Consider the following 20,328-nt stretch of genomic DNA (forward strand, 5'->3'; position numbering starts at 1 on the left):
CCAGGTCCGTCAGCAGCAGCGCCTGGGCCTCCAGCTGCAGCCGGGCCACCTCCCGCAGCCGCTCAGACCCAGGTGAGGGGCCGTGAACACGCTGGGCCCAGGGGCTCACCCAGTACCCGGGGGGGGGGGGGCAGCCCCAGTGTCTGCCCCGCAGCCAGGGCAATGGATGGGGGGGGGCTGCTTGGCTCTCTTGTTCCTGGTGGGGGCTCTGCTGAGGGCGTTGGCAGATGTGAGGGTGGAAGGGGGATGGGTCCCTGCGAGGGGCGTGTGGGGCCCAACCTGCCCTGGGTCCCTGACATGGGGGCGCGTGACCCCTGCTGGCCGCTGGAGTCACCCTGGTCCCTTCCCTCCCGCACAGAGCCCCCCTGCGCCTCGGCGGAGCTCTGCCAGGAGCGGATGGACTCCCGGGTGGAGGAAGGGGCCATCTACGACATCGAAGAGCAGCTCCACACCCGGGACACGGTAGGAACCTTCTCCACACGGGGGGGACCTGAGATTGTCCGGCCCCTTCCCAGCACGTCTCCCCCTCCGGGAGGGGCTTGTCCCTGGGGATCCCCCTGGGGCCCCTTCTCCTGCATGACCTGGGCCCCCCAAGCTGGGGGCTCTTGTCATGCACCAGCTGGGCCCCCACAAGCCTGGGGCAGCAGTTGGGGGGGGAGTGTGGGTGCTTGGACAACCAGCAGCTCCCACCTCCACTCCTGGGAGGCCTGAGCCCTGCAGCTGTCCGTGGGGGGCAGGCAGGCCCCAGGCTCACAGACTCTCTCTGGGGTGCAGAGCCCAGCCGCCCTGCAGCGGTTCCTCTTGGCCATCCCCCTCGCCTGCCTCGCCGCCCTCCAAAGGGGCGAGGACACCCTGGCGCCGCGCTGCTGCAAGGACACCATGATGGCCAGGATCGTTGTAAGCGAGTCGCGGCAGCCGGGAGGAGGGAAGGGGATACGTGGGGTGGACGGGGGTCTGCCTGGGCCATGGCGGCGGGTGGGGGTGCTGGAAACGGGATGGGTGGAGCCAGGAGGGCTGGAGGTGGACATGGGGAGGGTGGGTGGGGATGCTGGAGGAGGGAGGGACACAGAAATGGGGCAGGTCTGGGGTGCCGGACAGGAAGGGGGATTCGGGACAGGGAGGGGTCTCCCGGGCCATGGGGGGCTGGAAGGGAGCCGAGCGGGCTGCTGGGGATGCGCCTGGGGAGCAGGGATGAGGAGGTTCAGAGGCTGGTCACCAGGGCAGGGAGGGGCAGGAGACGGCCTGGGGACAAGGATTGAGCTGGTCCAGGTTTGGGAGGGGGGTGCTGGGAGGGGCCCTGTGTCGGGCAGGGGGGCTACAGGGCAGCGGGAGGCAGTGGGGTTGGATCCTGCTGGGTGGGGGCGCTGGCCGTGTGAGCGTCTCTTGGGGGCCCAGCCTCACACGCCCCTTTGTCTCCTTGGGTCTCCCAGGAGATCATGGAGGACTCGCCCCCCCCGCTGGTCTTGGCCGACTGCCTCAACGCCGCCTGCAGCCTCAGGTACCGACCCCCCCCCCCCGCCGACTCCCCCAGAGCAGATCCCCTGGCCAGGGAGTGGGAAAGTCTCTGTCTCCTGCTGCTGAATTAACAGCCTCTGCCCCTCTCTCCTGCCAGCACCTTGCAGCCTCCCCTGCGGGCCCAGCTCCTGAGCCCCCTGCTGACGGCGGCCGTGGGACAGACAGTGTCTGGGGACTGGCAGCAGGAGCCCATCCACACTCAGGTACGTCCCTCCGGGCCCTGCTCCCGGGCTGGGCTGGAGCTCCAGAGAGGAGGGGGGGGTGGCAGAGGGAGGGAAGAAGCTGCAGGTTTGGATCCTTCCCTCCAGGGTTCCCGTTGCTCTCCCGGGGGGCCCGTCCCTTCCATGCCCAGCCTGGGCTCCTCCCTGCTCTGCGAGGCGGCTCAGACCCTGCTCTAGGCTGCACCCCGGAGCCAGCGGGTGGCCTGGATCCCCCAACCCCCCTCTGACCCAGGGCTCCCCCTTGTCTTGCAGCAGTTCATCCGGGCCCTTCCCTACGACCTCCAGGCCCTACTGGCGAGCCTCCTCGCCGAGTCCCCAGACACCGCCCGGCTGCAGCTCATAATGGAGGTGAGCCCCGTGGGGGGGACGGGGCCATTGTCCCTGCTTCCTCGGGGGGGGGCCGAGAGAGGAGCAGTGTCAGTGGCTGGGGGGGGGGCACAGTCCGAGAGGAGCCCCAGGCTCTGCCCAGAACCGGCACCTCCCTACGGGTCCTGACCTGCCTCTTTCCCCCCCAGCACCTGAGCCCGTGGCTGGAGTCCCGCCTGCCCCAGGAGCGAGCCAGGGCCCTTGGCAGCACCACGGCCCTGCTGGGAGTCGCCACCACCCTCCCGGGGTTTGACGTAAGTGACCTCGGAGCCGGGGGGTCTGGGGCTGCAGGGCGCGGGGCTGGGAGCGTCCCCGGGAGGCAGAGGCAGGGCCGGGAATGGGCCGGGAATGGGCCGCGTTCTCCTTTCCCCGGGGAGGGGCGACCCTGGGCCCTTCAGGGGGGCTCTTGAGGGACTGGGCCTGGGGACTGGGGAGTGGCCGTCAGTGGATCCCCTTGTTCCACCCCCGGAGTGACCCTTCAGTCGGGGCCATTGCTCAGGGTTGTCTCCTCGCAAGGCCGGCCCCGCCCCGCCCCGGGAGGTGTCTCTGTCCGTCCCCCGAGCTCAGACCCGCCTCGGCGGCCGTTTGCATGGGACGTGCAGCCCCAGGATGCTGAGGGACCCCCCCTCTTCTCTCCCCTCAGAACTCCGCCGACTGGCCGAGGATGGGTCACCACGTGGCCCAGCTGGGCCTTTTTATTTCGGACCCATCCGAAGACGTCAGCCGGCTGGCCCGGGAGGGGGTGCACAGCCTGTATCAACTCCTCCTGCACCACAGGGGTAAGGAACCCAGCCGGGACCTGGGCCCCAGGGACACCCTGAGGGTGCCGGCGGCGGGGGGAGGGGACCCAGCCCTTTTCCCCCAGACTGGCCCAAGGGGGGATGCGTCCCTCTGTGTTCCCGTCCTTCTGCCCCCTGTGCCCCTCCATTTGCCCAGGGATGCCTGCAGGGACCCGTGGGAGGGGAAGGGCTCAGACCTGCCAGCAGAATGACCCTGTTGTGTCTCTTGCAGGCCTCAACATCCACCAGGCAGAGGACCTGTGGTGCAGACACTACTACAAAGAAAGATGGGTCCTGGCTCACAGCAACAGCGTGCGGGTGGGAGAGGTAAGGACGCGCTGCCAGGGCAGGGCAGGGCTCGGGGGTGGGGCTGGCTGGGGCCCTCGTGGGGGTAGGAGGGTCTTGGGGGCAGGAGGAAGCTGTGACCTGGGGCAGGGGTTGGGGTGCCGGGTGAGGAGAGCGTCTGGGTGCAGGGTCTGGAAGGGAGTTTGGGGGAGGAGGAAGCTGTTTTAGCCCCAGGAGTTGGGGCCGGGCTCTGGGCCGTCAGCTGAAACCTCCTGTGCTCTTGATTCCAGGTCTTTGGGCAGCTCTTTACACCAGAGCAGGAGAAGTGCTTTTTGGACAAGGCTCTGCTCGCTGCCCGCTCCCCCCTGCGGCGCCCCAGCCAGGCCGGGCTGGTCCTGGCCCACGCCCTGCATGGGCAGGCCCACCAGCTCCTGGAATACATGGTGAGCAGCCGGAGCAGATCAGGAGAGTGGGGCAGGGCCAGGGTCTCCTTCCCATCCCCTCAGGGAGTCCCCCGCCCCTTTCCTCAGGCTGCCCCCACCCCACGTCCCTGCTGGCAGAATCCCTCCTGCCCCTGCGAGCGTCCCTGGGGGTGGGGGAGGCTCTGAACACAGAAACTGTCCTAGGAGGCGGGAGGGGGCCGAGGTGTCAGGAGCTCTGGGGGGGGGGGTCAGGAGCTCACCCTGCGGGCCTGACGGGGGTGACCAGAGAGCAGGGGGAGGAGGGTGGAAATGCTGGGGGGCCAGTTCCCCTGAGTCCCCAGGGATGAATGTGACGGATTCTGCTTCCCTTGCAGCAGGAAGACACCCAGTGAGAGCAGCAAGAGCTGAGGAGCCAGCAGCTGCGTCCCCCTCCCCCCAACCCTCCCAATTGTATTGAATTGTATTTACATTCTCATTAACCAATGTTTCAAAAAACATTTGGATCAGGCTTGGTCAATAATTTGTAATGGGGGGGCCATTTTGGCAACTGATCAAGGGCCACATTTCTACCGAGGGCTTTGGGGTCTGGGACGGGGTGGTTGGGTGCAGAAGGGAGCTTAGGGGTGGAGCCTGGGTGCAGGGGGGGGGGTATGATCTGGGGCGGTGGATAGGGGTGCAGGGTCCAGGAGGGGGTATGGGCGCAGGAGAGGACTCTGGCCTGGGGGAGGGGCTCTAGAGGGGTGCAGGGTCAGGGAGGGAGCTGTGACCTGGGTGAAGGGGGAACAGAAGGTTTGGGGGAGGGGGTGCGGGTGCCAGAGAGGAGTCTGGCCTGGGGGAGGGGTGTCGGGGGGGTGCAGGGTCAGGGAGGGAGCTGTGACCTGGGTGAAGGGGGAGCAGAGGGTTTGGGGGAGGGGGTGCGGGTGCCAGAGAGGAGTCTGGCCTGGGGGAGGGGTGTCGGGGGGGTGCAGGGTCAGGGAGGGAGCTGTGATCTGAGGGAATGGGGGACGCAGGTTCAGGTGGTCGCCTGGGACAGGCAGTCGGGGAGGGGACGTGGGCGCCAGGGGCAGGCTCTGGCTGCGGAGGTGCCTACCTAGGCAGCTGCGTATGGGGGAGCCCGACTGTCACCTGAGGGGATGGGGGAGCTCAATTTTCAACTGTGGGGAATGGAGGAAATACTGTGGAGTGGAGGGAGCGAGATGGGGGGGGCTGAATTGTTCCCGGAGGGGAGATCTCCCTGGCTTGGGGGGGGGGGCGTTTCCAGCAAAGCCCTCACATAAGAGGGGGACAGACGGGGGGAGGGAGAGGACGGGGATGGGCAGGGCAGGTGGAAATGGGGAGGGGCAGGAGAAGGGAAGGGGGAGGAGATGGAGGAGAGCAGGGGATAGGAGTGGGGGCGGGGATGAGGAGCAGGACAGAGGCAGGGCAGTGGTGGTGATGGCTGAGCGATGAGAACAGCTCGCAGGGAGCTTAAAGCCAGCAGACGCTTTTCGGCAGAGTTGCCATTTGCCCTGGCGGCTTTGCCAGAATAGCTGTGCCAGCGGGGGGGGGGGGGGCTTTTGCCACACACCCAAGCCAAGCCAGCTGTGGCGGCAAAGCCTTGTGATGTAACCTAAGCCCTTGGCAAGGTCGGGATCAACCTGCTCTGACAATTTCTCGGACCGGCGGGATGAGAAACAAGGATCGTGCAGGGAGATGGGGATGACTAGGAAGCGAATCCAGGTGTGGGGGGAATATCCTGGGTTGGAGGGTCAGTCGATACCCCCGCCTGCCACTGTCTGCCGGGGCTCTGCCCGCAAGATGGAACCAACAGCTGAGTTTGCTTTTCTGCCCCGTCGTGGGCACAAAAGGCCCAGAGCAGCCTCCTGCTATCTTGGAGGAAAGGGGCCAAAGTTCAGGAAGCAGGTGCCAGGCTGGGCTGGAATCCGCGAGCTCCGCTTTTGCTTTGCCCTTCCTGGAAGCTGGGCTGCAGGTGAGTGGCGGTTTCATCTCCGCTCTTGGGGTGTTTCTTGTGGGTTCCGAGTGTGGATCTGAGAGGGGCTGCGCAGGGGCAGTGTCATGAACGAGCTGTAAGCGTTACAGCCCCTTCTGCGCAGGCTGGCTCCAGCCTCCCGTCTGTCTCCAAGCCCTGGGGGAGAGGCAGGAGGCCAGCAGCATGGCCTAGTGGAGGGGGCAGGGGGTTGGGTGTAAGAACTCCCGGGTTCTAATCTAATGCCACCTAGTGACTAAGGCACAGAGTTGTGTGTTAGACCCTTGCTCCTCAATTCTGCGCTCACTCTCGCGCTGGTGACCTTGGAGAGGCCTTTCAGGTCTCCCTTTCCCTGTCCATCAAAGGCAGGCAAGTGCGATGTAATGCCCTGGAGCAAGTGCTTTGGGACGTGTCGCACAAGTGTGCCTGGCTCACAAGCGTGTCAGCACAGGTGTGTAAAAGCGTGACAAAGGCTTTGAGATCGATGCCGAAGGCTTGTGAGGCTGTGGCTGGCCAAGTGACAGGGAAATGAAAGGTCAGAGTTTGGTCAGTTAGATTTTATGGTAATACACTGAGACGAAGCACTTTGGGCGTATATACGATAATGTCTTTCCAAGTGCGTTAGTTCAAGCCGTGTCCTAGGAGCCAAGAGGTGAGACAAACATGCTTGGTCCTGTCTCGGTGCAGGGGTGGACTAGATCAGTGCTTCTCGACCAGTGGTACGAGTCCCCTTAAAGGTACTCAAGAGATGTCTGGGGGACACGTCAACACAACTGAAATTTGGAGAAAACTGAATTTTAGTTTTCAGTTTGACAGCGCTTTATTCTTTTTGTACCTTTTACACCCAAAAATGCCATCGCCCGCCCGGCTACGATGCAGTTGTTTAAACAAATGTGTTGCAACGGTAGAAAAAAATTGTGTGTGTCTGAAAACTGTAGGTACTGGGGGTACTTACACATTTTTTTTTAAAGGGGGTACATTATAAAAAAAGTTTGCGAAACACTGGACCTATCATGGTCCCTTCCACTCAGACTTTTCTATGATTCTGTGACAGGGCTGGGCGATAATTTTCAGAAGGGGGCCACTTAATGGATTTTGGTATGGGGTCATAGGCCGGCTCCACCCACAGAAGGGGCGGAGCCTGAGGCAGAAGGGGCGGTGTTGTGGACTAGCCCACCCTCAGAGTTCTCCGTGGCTGAGGCTTTCAATTAAAAGCACAGAAAAGAGCTCACAGCTTTGCCACTACTGGCAGCTGTCCAGCGTTGCTACAGCTTTTTAAAGGGCTCGTGGCTCCTGCCCCTGCTGTAACCCTGAGCCGTGAATCATTTAAAATTGGATCCTGCTGCCTGAGTCACCACTTAGAATTCGGCGGCATGGGCAGCAGGATCTAAACACAAAGTGGCCAGATCACAGTGTTAGGTGGGTTGCATCTTACCCAGCCCTGTTCTCTGAGCTGGTTTCGAAACCTCCGTGTCCTCCTTGTGGTCTGACAGCTGCAGTTTTACTGCCTGTCTCTCCTCTCATGGCCCAGCCTAGCTGCAGCTAATGGACTAACTCAGGTTAGCATCACCTGCCCTGTCTTGGTGACTCTTCACAGCTGAACGGCCTGTAAGGCATCGTGCTGGTCTTCTGATCTCTTGGTGACTCCTCTGCCTTCTGTTTATTTCTTTCTCCCTAGCTGGCAGATCGAGTCAAACCCTGTCAGTGCGTGAAGGCCCCAGGAATTACGAGTGCGATGGTCTCCCATGCCCAAGGTAATCGGCTGTCTAGTAATGGATGGGCTGCTTGGTTATCAGGTTAGGCTGCACAAGCCAGGTCTATGGGACCCCATGGCCAGCTGGCACCTGGTTCACAGGGAGGCAGCTGTACTAATCTGAAAATGGCTGGAGGACACCACCATCATTAGGCTCCAGAGTTACAGCACTCACTCCTCGTCCAAGGCAGGCAGCACAGCTTAGCAGCTCATTGGGATGTCTCCTTTTTAGTTGTGAGATCTGGGCACTTTAGAATGGCTGTAGCTATTTAGCAAAGGTGCACAGCTATAGGCATGGGGGTTTCCAGCTTTATTCACCTAGGTGGCTGATTCCAGGAAGCAAGGGTGTGTGTGTATGGGGGGGGGGGGGGAGTCCTGTACAGAGGGTTCCCTGGCCCCTCTGCTTCCATGGCTGTGCAACTGCCACCAGGTGGATTAGAACCTGGGACTTTTGGAGCTTAGGGCAGGAGCTGCTACAGCTTGAGTTATAAGTCAGTTGCCTCTCAGCATAGGCTGAAGAGCTCCCTTGTAATAATTGCTTGCTGGACGTGGTCTCAGTGCCACTCCATAGGATAGTGACCCACATCAGGTGGGTGGGTTACAGCTGCAGGCCTGCTCCCAGCATGCGGATCTGCTCTCTGGGCGGCGTCTATAACTCTGTGGCTGCAGCCCTGCTCCCAGGACTGGATCTGCTCTCTGCCCATAGGCGTGCGCAGCACATTTCATTAGGGTGTGCAGCCAAAGAATGTTTTTAAATGTACTCTTTGACCCCCATTAGCCACACCCCCTGACTTCCATTAGCCACGCCCCTGACCTCCATTAGCCACGCCCCCTGACTCCCATTAGCCACGCCTCTGGAGGTAACACTTTCAGGGCAATATGGACACATGACCAGAAATAAAAGGTGTCATGTGACCTCCCCCCCCCCCAAGGACTTTTCCCACCATCCACTTACCAATAGGGATTAGTTTGGCCCTCACCAAACCCCCCTCATGCAACGATCCTGCAATTGCATTAACCCAATGTGTGAGACATTAACTCGGGGGGTGGGGAGGCTGGGGGAAGTGTTCCCTCTAAGAGTTTCCTCCCATGAGCACAATACATTTTGTGTTGTGCACCAGTACTGAGTTTGTGGCTTGTTTGGATGTGCCATGGTGGCACCCAAGTTATTCATAAATATCTTATGAACCACTTACCTTTCCCCTCTGCTGCCCTGTCTCCTTCCCTTCCTCCATCAGCTCCCCTGGTGCCTACTGCCCCCCCAACCCCTCACCCACCTCTGCTGTCCTGACTCCTGCCCTTCTCACTGCCCTCGGCCTTCCCGAGACCTGCCCCCTCCAGCAGCCTTTCTCTCCCCCCCGTGCCCACTCTCCAGTAGCCCCACTCTGACCATGTGAGCTACCCCTCCTCATCCCCTTTCCTAACACCTCCCTCTACACACCTGTCCTGCCTCTCTCCTCTGGTGCTGGTCCCTCCCCTGCAGGTGTCTGCCCTTCTGCTTCACCCCCCCCAGACTCCCCTGGCACCTGCACCTTCCCTTACCCTTGCACCCTCTTGGTGCCTCCCCCTTCCCTCACTGCCCCTGCCCCCTTTGCCCACTCCCTCACCACCCTCTGCCCCCGTTCCCCTCATGCCCCTGTGCCTTTACACGTGCCTTGCTCCATCTCCGCCTTCCTCATGCCCACCCCTTCTTTCAAGCCTTCTCTCAGCACCTCCCCTTCTCCCCTCTAGCCCCCAAAGCCCTTCCCCTCTCCTCTCCTAGCATCATCCTGTCCCCCCCCTCACTGACACCTCCCCTCCTGCCCTTTTCCTCATTGTCTCCACTTGGCCCCCTGGCATTTGTCTCTCTCCTACATCCTGTCCCTTAGTGCCTTCCCCTTTCATCTCCTGACCTGCCACAAACCCCCACCCCGCAGACTCAGGTTCCCAAAGTTCCGGCAGTCCCCATCACTTGGTGCCTGCGCCGGGTCTGACTCGTAGGGTTGCGAGGTAGACCCTCCCCCCAAAAAACGGACACACTTGATCCTGGGCAGGGGGGAGGGAGGAAGAGGGACTGGCTGGGGGGGGGGGGGCAGGAACTGGCTGGAAGGAAGAGGGGATGGGAAGCAGCTCTGGGGGGGAAGGGCCAGATCCTGACCCTGGCCCCCCCTTCTCCCTCCCCGAGGCCAGTCATGCTGCCCCTGACCCCGCCTTCCTCCCTGAGGCCAGTCGCACTGCCCCCGATCCTGACCCCGGCCTCCCCTTCTCCCTCCCCAAGGCCAGCCCTGCTCCCCAGCTCAGTGCGGGCCCCTGCTCTCTCCTTAGCTCAGTCCCACTCTGCCGACCCTGGCTCCCTCCTGGCTCCCTGCTCTGCCAGTCAGGCTGAACTGGGACTTTAGCCTCTCCCCGTTGTTCCTGGGGACTGTCAGTCTCAGGACCTTGATTTCTCATTTCCCCTGCCTTTCACTGAGTTTCAGTAAGGAGCTAGCAGCAATAATGCCTCTACTTTTTCCCCCACTCCTGTGCGGAATACATTTTGTTATGTGCACCAAGGCATGCACGGATGTGCACTGTTACGTCACGTGGAGTTTCACAGCATGGGAAGAAATCAGTGGAAATACAGAGAGCTTGAGTAGTTGCAAGTGTCCATTTTATTGCATAGCACGGAGCTAGCTAGAAAAAACCCAAACCAGCTGGGCTGACCCCCAGTGACCTAACGCAGTTACTATAACAACAAGATCTATGTCTACACCCAGTACACCACATGCACCACCACTAGAAACACATGCTACCGGCTAGCAAGCTGGGCAGCATTTGAATGTCTCCTGGCTGGCCGCCCAAGAGCTCAGCTTGCAGGGAACACTGGCTAACCGTCCCCTTCCACCTGGAGAAGGGAGAGACAGGAAAGCAGCAACAGAGCATCTGCCTGGGGGAAGCCCGAATCCCATGCAGGAGTGGAGCCCTGTTCCTTGTTCCAGGCCCTTGCTAGAGTCCCCTCCCGTAGCTGCAGCTATGGCCGGCAGTTTTAAAAGCGGACTTACGCTGGCCCTGCAACCCGAGCGACTCTGTCAGTGGGTGCTTATCACTCCATCACCTCGAGCTGTTTAACCAGCTTGTTTAACCAAGGAGGGAGGGAAAGGGAAACCTTTGGCCATTTGAGGGTTGCGTGCCAATGGAGGGAAAGGGGATGGATAAAAAGGGGCTGAGCACACGGTACTGCCTCTTTTTAAACCCAGGCCCAAAGATGTCCTGGAATTCTGGGCCACTGGCCTGAAGGAGATGGTCAAACTGCCTGGCAGCTGGACTTTTGGAGTCTTGTTATTCCTGGGCTCCTGGTAGCGATGGCTCCCATTCCAGGGGATTCCTGCCAGGTAGTTTACCTCAGACAGCAGCTTTTATTCCCCCGTGTCACTTCTCCCAGTATCTGAGACTTTGGTCATGGGGATCAAGCATTTAACATGATTCCAAGAGGAACCGGATGGTTCATCTAGCGAGCCAGGCTCACTGATATTTGAGTAGTTAATAAAAATCCCTAGTTGCTGTGTGTAGGTCTAAAAAGGGAAGGTTAGTATCATTAGTCTTATTTTACAGACAGGGAATAACCTCTCCAACCTGTGGGAGAGGCAGGAATAGAACCCAGGTTTCCTGATACCAAAGTCAGGGCTTTGTTACCAGGCTACATCCTGTACTGGAAAGGGTGGGCCTGAAGCATGGGCCTGGTGTAAGGCCTGAGGCCTGAACCAAAGTAAGCAAGAGTTAGCTGAAGAGAAACAGGCAGGTCGTGTCAAAAGCAGACGGTTGCCTGAAAGTCTTGGGACTTAACCCTAACTGTCTTGCCTGGAAAGGTTGAAACCATAGACAAAAGGTCCTAGAAAGTCTCCAGGAATGCTAGAGAAGCAGGAAGCGAGTTGACAGGAGGCCAGGAAAGAAAATGGAAACAGAATTTGGGGTTTTGAATTGGAAGCAGTGATGTGCCTGTTGTGTGATCATGCCTGGAAGATGTGAATTAAGCCAGGAACCTGGGCAAGCAGAATCCAGCGACTTTCTTGGCTAGGGAAAGACTAAATCTTGGAACAAGAGAGATGTGAGTAGAACAGGGAATTTTTAGTCAGACGCTACTAGGTTATTTTCTTTATTTTTTTAGTTTGTTGGACTTCTTTTTGCTAAGCACATGTAACTATCCCCCTTTACCCTAGAACTCTTCAAACTGAATCCCAGGGAAGCGATTTTCTGTGTTTTAATCTTTCTTTTTTCAGTTTCTTTGTAACACCTAGCAACCAAGTAGATACGCTGGAGGGCAGTAGATATGCTGGAGGGCAGGGATAGGGTCCAGAGTGACCTAGACAGATTAGAGGATTGGGCCAAAAGAAATCTGATGAGGTTCAACAAGGACAAGTGCAGAGTCCTGCACTTGGGATGGAAGAATCCCGAGCATAGTTCAGGCTGGGGACCGACTGGCTAAGTAGCAGTTCAGGAGAAAAGGACCTGGGGGTTACAGTGGATGAGAAGCTGGATATGAGTCAACAGTGTGACCTTATAGCCAAGAAACCTAATGGCATATTAGGGTGCATTAGGAGGAGCATTGCCAGCAGATCCAGAGAAGTGATTATTCCCCTTCATTCGGCTCTGGTGAGGCCACATCTGGCGTATTGTGTCCAGTTCTGGGGCCCCCACTATAGAAAGGATGTGGACGCATTGGAGAGGGTCCAGCGGAGGGCGACCAAAATGATTAGGGGGCTGGAGCGCATGACCTATGAGGAGAGACTGAGGGATTTGGGTTTGTTTAGTCTGCAGAAGAGAAGAGCGAGGGGGGTTTGATAGCAGCCTTCAACTTCCTGAAGGGAGGTTCCAAAGAGGATGGAGAGAGGCTGTTCACAGTAGTGACGGATGGCAGAACAAGGAGAAATGGTCTCAAGTTACAATGGGGAAGGTCTAGGTTGGATATTAGGAAAAACTATTTCACTAGGAGGGTAGGGAAACACTGAGATGGGTTCCCTAGGGAGGTGGTGGAATCTGCATCCCTAGAGGTTTTTAAGTCTTGGCTTGACAAAGCCCTGGATGGGTTGATTTAGTTGGGATAGGTCCTGCCTTGGGCAGGGGCTGGACTTGATGACTCCTGAGGTCTCTTCCAGCTCTATGGTTCTATGATTCTAAGTAATGTTTCACCAAGTGTATTTGTTTTGTTAATAGACGTCACATTTTTAAAACCATGATCTGATTCCTGCATCCTAGAGGGCGGAAGGTTCTGTATGCACGTGCCTAAGACAGCAAGCCATACTTCTAGGAGAAATTACAGGTTTTCAAGCTCTCTCTGGAGGGAGTGTCAAGGACAAGGAAGGTACCCCACAGGAGGGAATTCTGAAATGCGCCTGTCTGGTTCTCAAAGGGGTTTGTGCATTTGGATGATGGCAGCAACACCAACACAAGCCTCCAGTGGCAGGGTATTTTAAAGTCTCTTGTGGGCCCCCACCTTCTGCACTTGGAGTGCCAGAGTGGGAAACAGCCTTGACATGACCCCTCTCCAATTTATCAACATCCATCTGGAATTCTGGTCACCAGAGCTGGGCACAGAACTCCAGCAGCAGAAGTTCAAGTGCCGAATAAAGAGGCTAAGTCGGTTCCCCACTCTGGCACTTGGAGTGCAGAAGGTGTGGGCCCAAAAGAGACCTTAAAATACCGTGTCTCTATGGGCTTCTGCTTCAAAACTCCCCAAGGTCACAGATTCCCTGAGCTTAGGAGGGTTGCTGCCTCTACCCAAGTGGAAAAAAACTTTTTCTTCTTGAACGCAGGAAGAAGTCACTTGGGAACGTATTCCAGAAGGGTACCCCAAACTCTTTTACACAAGAGCCAAAAGAAATCTGATGAGGTTCAACAAGGACAAGTGCGGAGTCCTGCACTTGGGACAGAAGAATCCCAAGCATTGTTACAGGCCTGGGACCAACCAGCTAAGTAGTAGTTCTGCAGAAAAGAACCTGGGGGTTACAGTGGATGAGAAGCTGGAGATGAGTCAACAGTGTGCCCTTGTAGCCAAGAAGGCTAATGGCATATTAGGTTGCATTAGGAGGAGCATTGCCAGCAGATCCAGAGATGTCATTATTCCCTTTTATTTAGCACTTGGAAAGAAAAAAAGAAAAATGAAAACAAACTGTAATTTCTGATAGCTGTCCTCTTAGTCTTAGGCAGGTATACACAGACCTCCTATTACTTTCCAGGGTACAAAATCAGATCATAGCCTTAAAATAGGTGATTATATTAAGAAAACAAAAAGGTATTCATTTGTAAAGCTGACTTGGCTGCTAGGAATTATAGCGCAACTGAGAAAAGAACAGATTAAAACACAGACAATTGCATCCCTGGGATTCAGTTTAAAGTTATAGTGGGGAGAGGAGGGGATATGGATTTAGCACAGAGGAGTTTAACCAAACAACAAAACAAAAAAATAACCTGATCGCATCTAAATAAACATTCTCTATCTACTCAAGTATCCACACTTCCAAGGTCCAGTCCAATTCTAGGCCCAGGTATTCTTTTTTTTAGGCATGATGTCCCTGCCCAGTTCAATTCATCCCCCCCCCATCCCCTTCCACAGCTCCAGGATTAAACTCACAAAGAAAAACAGCAGACAGATTCCCTTTTAATGCAGATCTGAACTCTTTCTTCTCACTGGTGCTCCTGGCTCCCTGCCAACACTTTCTAGCTAGCTAGGTTTAACCCTTTAGTCACTGAATACTGGGATGTTCAGAAAAGAACAGTGGGCCTCCCATCCATCACAGAAGCGAGACAACCTCTTTACTCCTGCTCAAGCGTTTCCTGTTTATACATCCCAGAATTACAATAGCTTTTTAAGCCCCAACGCCACAATGGGAGCTCATGTTCTGCTGATTACCCACCATGACCTCTACATCTCTTTTCCCCGCCCTGCAAGTCTGGCCCACAGAACCATGGGAAGTGGCATAGGCTAGCCTGGGCCAGGGCAAAGGAACACGTGGGCCTTTCTCTTCTCCATCTCTCCCTCTGCATTGCACAGCAGGGCGCAGGAGTGCCAGGGGGCTCTGTGGACGCTGTTTGGCTTAATGCCAGCGAAAGCAGGGTCTACAGGAGTACTTACGGGCTCCTAGTGTTAAGAGCTGTGATGTGGTTGCCTCAGCAGCGTGGCTCAGTGCTTCTGTTCTTGGAGCTCCGGTGTTATCAGTGGTCAGTGCAGGTAACGCAGCCTGCTCCTGCTGCAGATCTCGCTGTTATGCACAAAGACCGACCACAGGCACCGTCTGGTGACAGAGGCACTTGGCCAGGTTTATAGCCGTGTAGTCACAGATCTAGTGCCCTGGATTTGCGGTTACACGTGCACCAACTCATGAGTGCCCCAGGACGAGGAGCAATTCAGTCAGTAAGTCTCTGTTGTCCCTTCGGCCATGCAAAGGGGGTAAGGCCAGGCACCCCAATATTTATAGCCTAAAATAAACTTGTCTGGTTTCGGACATTTGTTTGCTCCCTCCCCTTGTACCTAGTACCTTGAACCGAAAAATATTAGCGGAGACACTGTTGAGCATCCACTGCGGATGCGCCCGGTGAGGCTAATCTTCGTGTTTTACCTCATCCCCGTTGCAGGGTTCCAGACCAAGGAGGATATCTACTGCCTCGCTTTAGCAAAGGCTCTGTACACTGTGCCCACGCCAGTGACTGCTGGGTTTTATGCACCATGGGGACATTGCAAAAACCTGCTCTTACACAAAATCAAGGGTGAGTACTGCCCCGGGGAACGTAAGACGGGGAAGGAACCTTGTGGGGATGGGGATTAGTGGATGACAACTATCTCCAAAGAGCCAGAGCCACCCGTACTCATTTGCCGATTATGCAATCGCATAGGGGACCTGAAAATTTGGAGCAGCACTGGGTTTTCATGTCCACTCCACCCACCTGCCTCTTCCTATCCATGGTCTGTGGCTCTGCTTCCTCCAGCAGCAGAAGTTCTAGAAGATCTAGTTAATTTACAAGTGACAAAGTCTGCTCGAGCTACTGGCAGAACATCGACGACATAGTAATGAAGCCATTTAACAGGCATTTGCCAACCTCTGCTAAATGTTTGCTGAATTTACTGTGAGAGTCGACAGGACCTTAGTTTAAAATGTGTTTGTTTATTAGTGTGTGGATGAGGATTATAAAATCACATCGCTAAAAATTCAACATCCATCTGGGCTGCTGTTGGGCAGATGGGCACCAGTTTAATAGAACGGTGTAGGATCCCATCAATCCTAAGGATGGCTTTGCCAAGAGCTACCCATTCTTGATTGCTTCCCAGAAGGGAGGGAAGACCCTTCAGGAGGAGAGATTTAAGGCACTGCCAGGTACCTAACATATCTTCCTCTTTTATCTCAGAGAACATGGAAAACGAATCGAAGAAGAAAGACCAGGAGGAATTTCAGCGGACGCAGAAGATGCAGCGTGACAACACTGGCCGGGATCTACTCAAGCTCCTGTTACTCATGATCTTCTACCGGCCGGTCCTGATGGAGCAGCAGAAGTGGAGAAGGAACGTGAAACACGTCTTCATCCATTTCGGCGCCTGGGAGTACGCGGGCTGCGACTAGCTCTGGGCAGGCCTCATTACCACACTGTGCGACAGCATCGAAAGCCACTTTGGTCTCCTACCCATGAGCATTTACAGGACCATAGACAGGAAATGTAGCATCATCGAAAGACCAGGGGATCAGGAATGGGTTAGCAAGAAGTTCCTCTTCCTCCCGCTGTGGGTGGCTGTGATCCTTTTGATCATGGTAGCTATTGGGGTGGGTGGTCTCCTCCTAGTGTTTGGGATCCCCATCGGGGATGCCTCAGGAGACGCCATAGCTGTCGTGGAAGGCATTGGGGTGACGGCTGTCAGCGTCTCTGCAGCAGCTGCCATACGGCTCACTATCACAGTGGTACGAAACATTATCGTCACCCAGAAGAGCCAGCTGGAGAGACAGATGAACCAGACGGCTCTCAGCGCACAGCTGGGCTTCATGAGCTGCGTGAAAAGCGAAGTCAGGACAATCACTGGGTTCCTGCAGTACATGGAGATCTTCCAGCGGCGGAAGCTGCGGGTGGTGCTGGAGATCACCCACTTGGATACATGCAGCCCTGACAAGGTGGTGGGCGTCCTTGATGCCATGAACATTCTCCTCTCAGACGATGACGCCCCTTTCATCTCCATCCTGGCTGTTGACTCCAGCATCATTGTCGACTGCGTGGAAAGCTCCAAGTATATGAGAGGTATGGCCAACAACGGCTACGAGTTCTTAAACCGCATCGTCACCCTGCCCTTCTCTGTCCCTCGGATGGACTGCGACACCAAGCGGAGGCTGATCAGGAATATCATCGCGCGCAAGGAGCAGCTAGAGGCAGAGGTCGGCTTCCGGCAGGATGGCAAGATGGAAGCCAGCTCTGACTTCCTCAACATCTCTCGCTACCATTCGGCCAACCACGATGCCCAGAATCCAGTTGCAGAGGACAGCCAGATACCTCTCATGGTTGGAACCCCAGCGCTGGGAACCGGCAGCTGCGGGAAAGGTATCCGAGCCAAAGACCTCATTCAAGATGCTTTCGACTACCTCCTGGATGACGCCTTGAAGGAATTCATGACAGACAACGTGGTGCAGATGGGGAGCATCGTGAACACCGTCACCATCACCATCAGGCTGCTGGCGAGTAACATCCCCAAGGATGAAGTGTGTCCGAAGAAGGTGGTGGAATGGGTGCTCCTTGCCAACCAGTGGCCGTGCCGTCTGAGCTGGCTCTTGCAGTGCATTGAGGATGAGGAGCGGAGGAGCCGAATGGGCAGCTGCCATGGAAGCCCGCTCCGCTCCGACATGTCTCTGTGGGAGGTCTACGAGAAGTACATGGAAGAGCTGGACATGCTGAAAGGCCAGATGGAAAAGCTGCTGGAACTGGACCAGGATCCCGAGCTGTTCCACACTTTCCTGTGCGGCAGGTTTCGGGTGGAGGAGGCCCTCTTCTACCTCCCCTTCACGGTCAATTTGGACCCATCCCTGAAAAGACAGATGGAGCTGCAACGTGGCAGCCACAGACTGAAACGGACAAAGAAATTCGACAAGCTCAGCACCTGCACTCTGCTGGGTATGACGGTGGAGGATGTCTGCCGAGAGGTGGGTCACCCTTGGGTTTCCTTCCTTCGAGCAGGGCCAGCTGTCGATAGAATGTCCATGCCTCTTCATCGCAAGAAGCATGTCATTCATGTGACAGCAGCTGCCCACAGATGATGGCTACAGGCAGAGCCATCTTTGCAAATCGTGGGGCCCTGAATAATTGAGGGCCCTTCTGCAGGATTGCCTGGGCCTTTTCCCCTCATGCAGCTTCTGCTGGAGGTCTGGTCGTTCCTACTACCTCCCTACCCCAAGCAGGGCTCAGGAACTAGAGCAGAGTTGCAGATCCTCTCTGCTTGCTAGCTTGCTGCTGCTGCTGATTTGAACCCCGTAGCAGATTTGAACCTAGGCCCTCTAGGAGTGTGTCTAAACTACATGGCTCCGTCGACGGAGCCATGTAGATGAGGCTGATTGGCAGAGGGAAATGAAGCCGCGATTTAAATAATTGTGGCTTCATTTAAATTTAAATGGCTGCCGCGCTCTGCCGACCAGCTGATGATCAGCTGTTTGTCGGCAGATCGGGGCAGTCTGGACGCTTCCCCGTCGACGTGAAAGCCCTTTGTCCACCTCCCCGGTAAACCTCATCCCACGAGGCATCAGGGGGAGGTCGACAAAGGGCTTTCATGTCGACGGGAGCGTCCACACTGCCCCGATCTGCCGACAAACAGCTGATCATCAGCTGGTCGGCAGAGCGCGGCAGCCATTTAAATTTAAATGAAGCCGCGATTATTTAAATCGCGGCTTCATTTCCCTCTGCCGATCAGCCTCATCTACATGGCTCCATCGATGGAGCCATGTAGTTTAGACACACCCCTAGAGGCCTCGACAGCTGGAGCCATGAAGGCAGCTGGCTCCCAGCTTAGGATGTAGAGCTCCCTTGTTCTTATCTCTGGCTGTAAGAGGTCCAATTGCCACACGAAGGGACAGTGAACCACACACACTAGGTGTGTGGATTACACTGCCAGCTGAGAGGAGCACGTGGGGGAGAGCGAAGGGAAAAGCCTTGCAGCAGACAGAACAGAGCGTCCCCAGAGACGAACCGGCAGAGGCATATCCTCAGACATACAAGATCACATGGCTGCTGCATTGGGGAACTCAAAAATTTGGTGCCCAAATTTTCCGGTGCCCTATGCAGCTACATATTTCCCATGGGCCTAGGGACAGCCCTGACTACGGGCCCCAGAGCTGAGAGAAAACTGTCCCACATAACTGGTGCATAACTGGAGGGAGAGGAGCGAGAACTAGTGGGGGTAGGATGTTGAGGGGAACAGGCGGTGTGGGATGGGGGCTTTCGGGGAAGGCACAGTGTGGGTTTGAGGCCTCAGGAGTAGGGGGGCACATGAGGGGGAATGGGCAGAGTGAGGATGAGGGGGAAAGGGTGATGTAGGGGGCAAGGCCACAGTCCGGGCTCTGCTAGTTCCCCCACTTTCTGCTGCTCCTGACTCTTGGTTTGCACAAAACATTTCTGCTTGGAACAACTCGGTTCCTTGCAGCTCTTTCCTCCAACCCCGAAGCCATTGGCTGGCTCTCCCCGGGTTCATCCTTTACGCTCTGAAGTGACTTTGGTCGGTTTTAAGACTGGGAGACCCGTAGCTGTCTGTTATGCACTCCAGAGAGAAGAAAGGCAAAAACATAAATACTCTTGCTGGAGGCCTGCAGCTTAATACCCCTTATCCAGAATAATACACAAGAACCCTGAGGCTATGTCTACACTGCTAGCTTTTGCCTGCAGAGAGCATGCTAATGAGTGCCAAGAAGTTGCTAACGAGTGCTTCATTAGCATACTCTCTGCCTGCAAAGGCCCGCAGTGTAGATATAGCCTTAGGTCGAGAGGCCCAACTCCACCCCCGTCAGGCTGACTGCATGCTTCCCTCCAGCCTACAAGCAGGGTCAGGAAACCTTCCCTCTTCATTTCAACACACCCCTCCAGTGGTCCCTGCATTGCTAGCTTTTGCCTGCAGAGAGCATGCTATTTCCCCTGCCGTGCCAACTTGCTCAGCGGTGCCCCTAGCAGAATCCAAGCACACGGCAGTGGGGTGTGCAGGGTACCATACCTGGCCCCACAGCCGGCCGGCCCGCCTTGTTTGCTAGAATCTGAGCAAGCCCAGACAGGTTCCTCTCAGGAGCTATAGCGGACCCTTCCTAAAAACGTGTTTGGCGACCTGTTCAGTAGATGCACGGCACTAACGGGTGCTCCCACTTCTCTTCCAGATGGACACAATCGGCTTGAAGGAGGAAAACGTCCCGCTGTACAAACAGAGGCTCAGGGACCATAATCTCAACGGGCGCGCGCTGGTCTACAGTAACAACACTGAAATCAAAGAGGCCCTGCACATGAGTCTTGGCGAATGGACCCTCTTTAGCATCCATTTCCTTGGAGTGTTTCCTCCGGCGAATTTGGCCTCTTCTGTGGTGTCCCCCGTCCCGTTCCACGTCAGGCCAGAGGCTCTGAAGAACATGGTTGCCTTAAGAGAGACTGTGGCGAGAGGGAGCAAGCTCTCTCTGAACAGCTCCAGGGAAGATCTTTGGGAAAAGAGATAACTCTGAATCCTGCACACAGAGGTGAAAGTGCCCTGGTGCGCAGCTCCAGCAAGAACTGCAAAGACCTGGGCTGCAATAGGACAGTACCTGTGAGAAACTGTAAAGTTACTTTCACGGCCGCCTGTACAAAACCAGAAGCAAGATCGGGGCTTTCGCCCACAATGTACCTCCCTGCGTCTCCAGTGACATCGCACGGATGAATCATAGAATCCTAGAGTTGGAAAAGACCTCAGGAGTCATCAAGTCCAGCCCCCTGCCCAAGGCAGGACCAATCCCAACTCAATCATCCCAGCCAGGGCTTTGTCAAACGGAGACTTAAACACCTCTAGGGATGGAGACTCCACCACCTCCCTAGGGAA

At 56.4% G+C, this 20,328-nt stretch overlaps 1 protein-coding gene across 1 annotated transcript in view; it reads left to right on the forward strand.

Annotated features, from left to right (window-relative positions):
• Positions 1–375: 375 nt before the first annotated feature.
• Positions 376–20,328, forward strand: part of LOC142825124 (maestro heat-like repeat-containing protein family member 7) — a 30,490-nt gene continuing 10,537 nt past the window's right edge. Inside the window, exons 1-7 of the mRNA XM_089770401.1 lie at positions 376–462; positions 775–897; positions 1,431–1,498; positions 1,613–1,718; positions 1,989–2,084; positions 2,252–2,356; positions 2,746–2,881. Coding sequence (XP_089626527.1) covers positions 397–462; positions 775–897; positions 1,431–1,498; positions 1,613–1,718; positions 1,989–2,084; positions 2,252–2,356; positions 2,746–2,881 — 700 coding nt within the window. The 5' untranslated portion in view covers positions 376–396. The remainder of the gene's footprint in view (positions 463–774; positions 898–1,430; positions 1,499–1,612; positions 1,719–1,988; positions 2,085–2,251; positions 2,357–2,745; positions 2,882–20,328) is intronic.

Source organism: Pelodiscus sinensis, chromosome 18, assembly GCF_052426305.1.
Source record: "Pelodiscus sinensis isolate ZL-2025 chromosome 18, ASM5242630v1, whole genome shotgun sequence".
NCBI classification, from domain to species: domain Eukaryota; kingdom Metazoa; phylum Chordata; order Testudines; family Trionychidae; genus Pelodiscus; species Pelodiscus sinensis.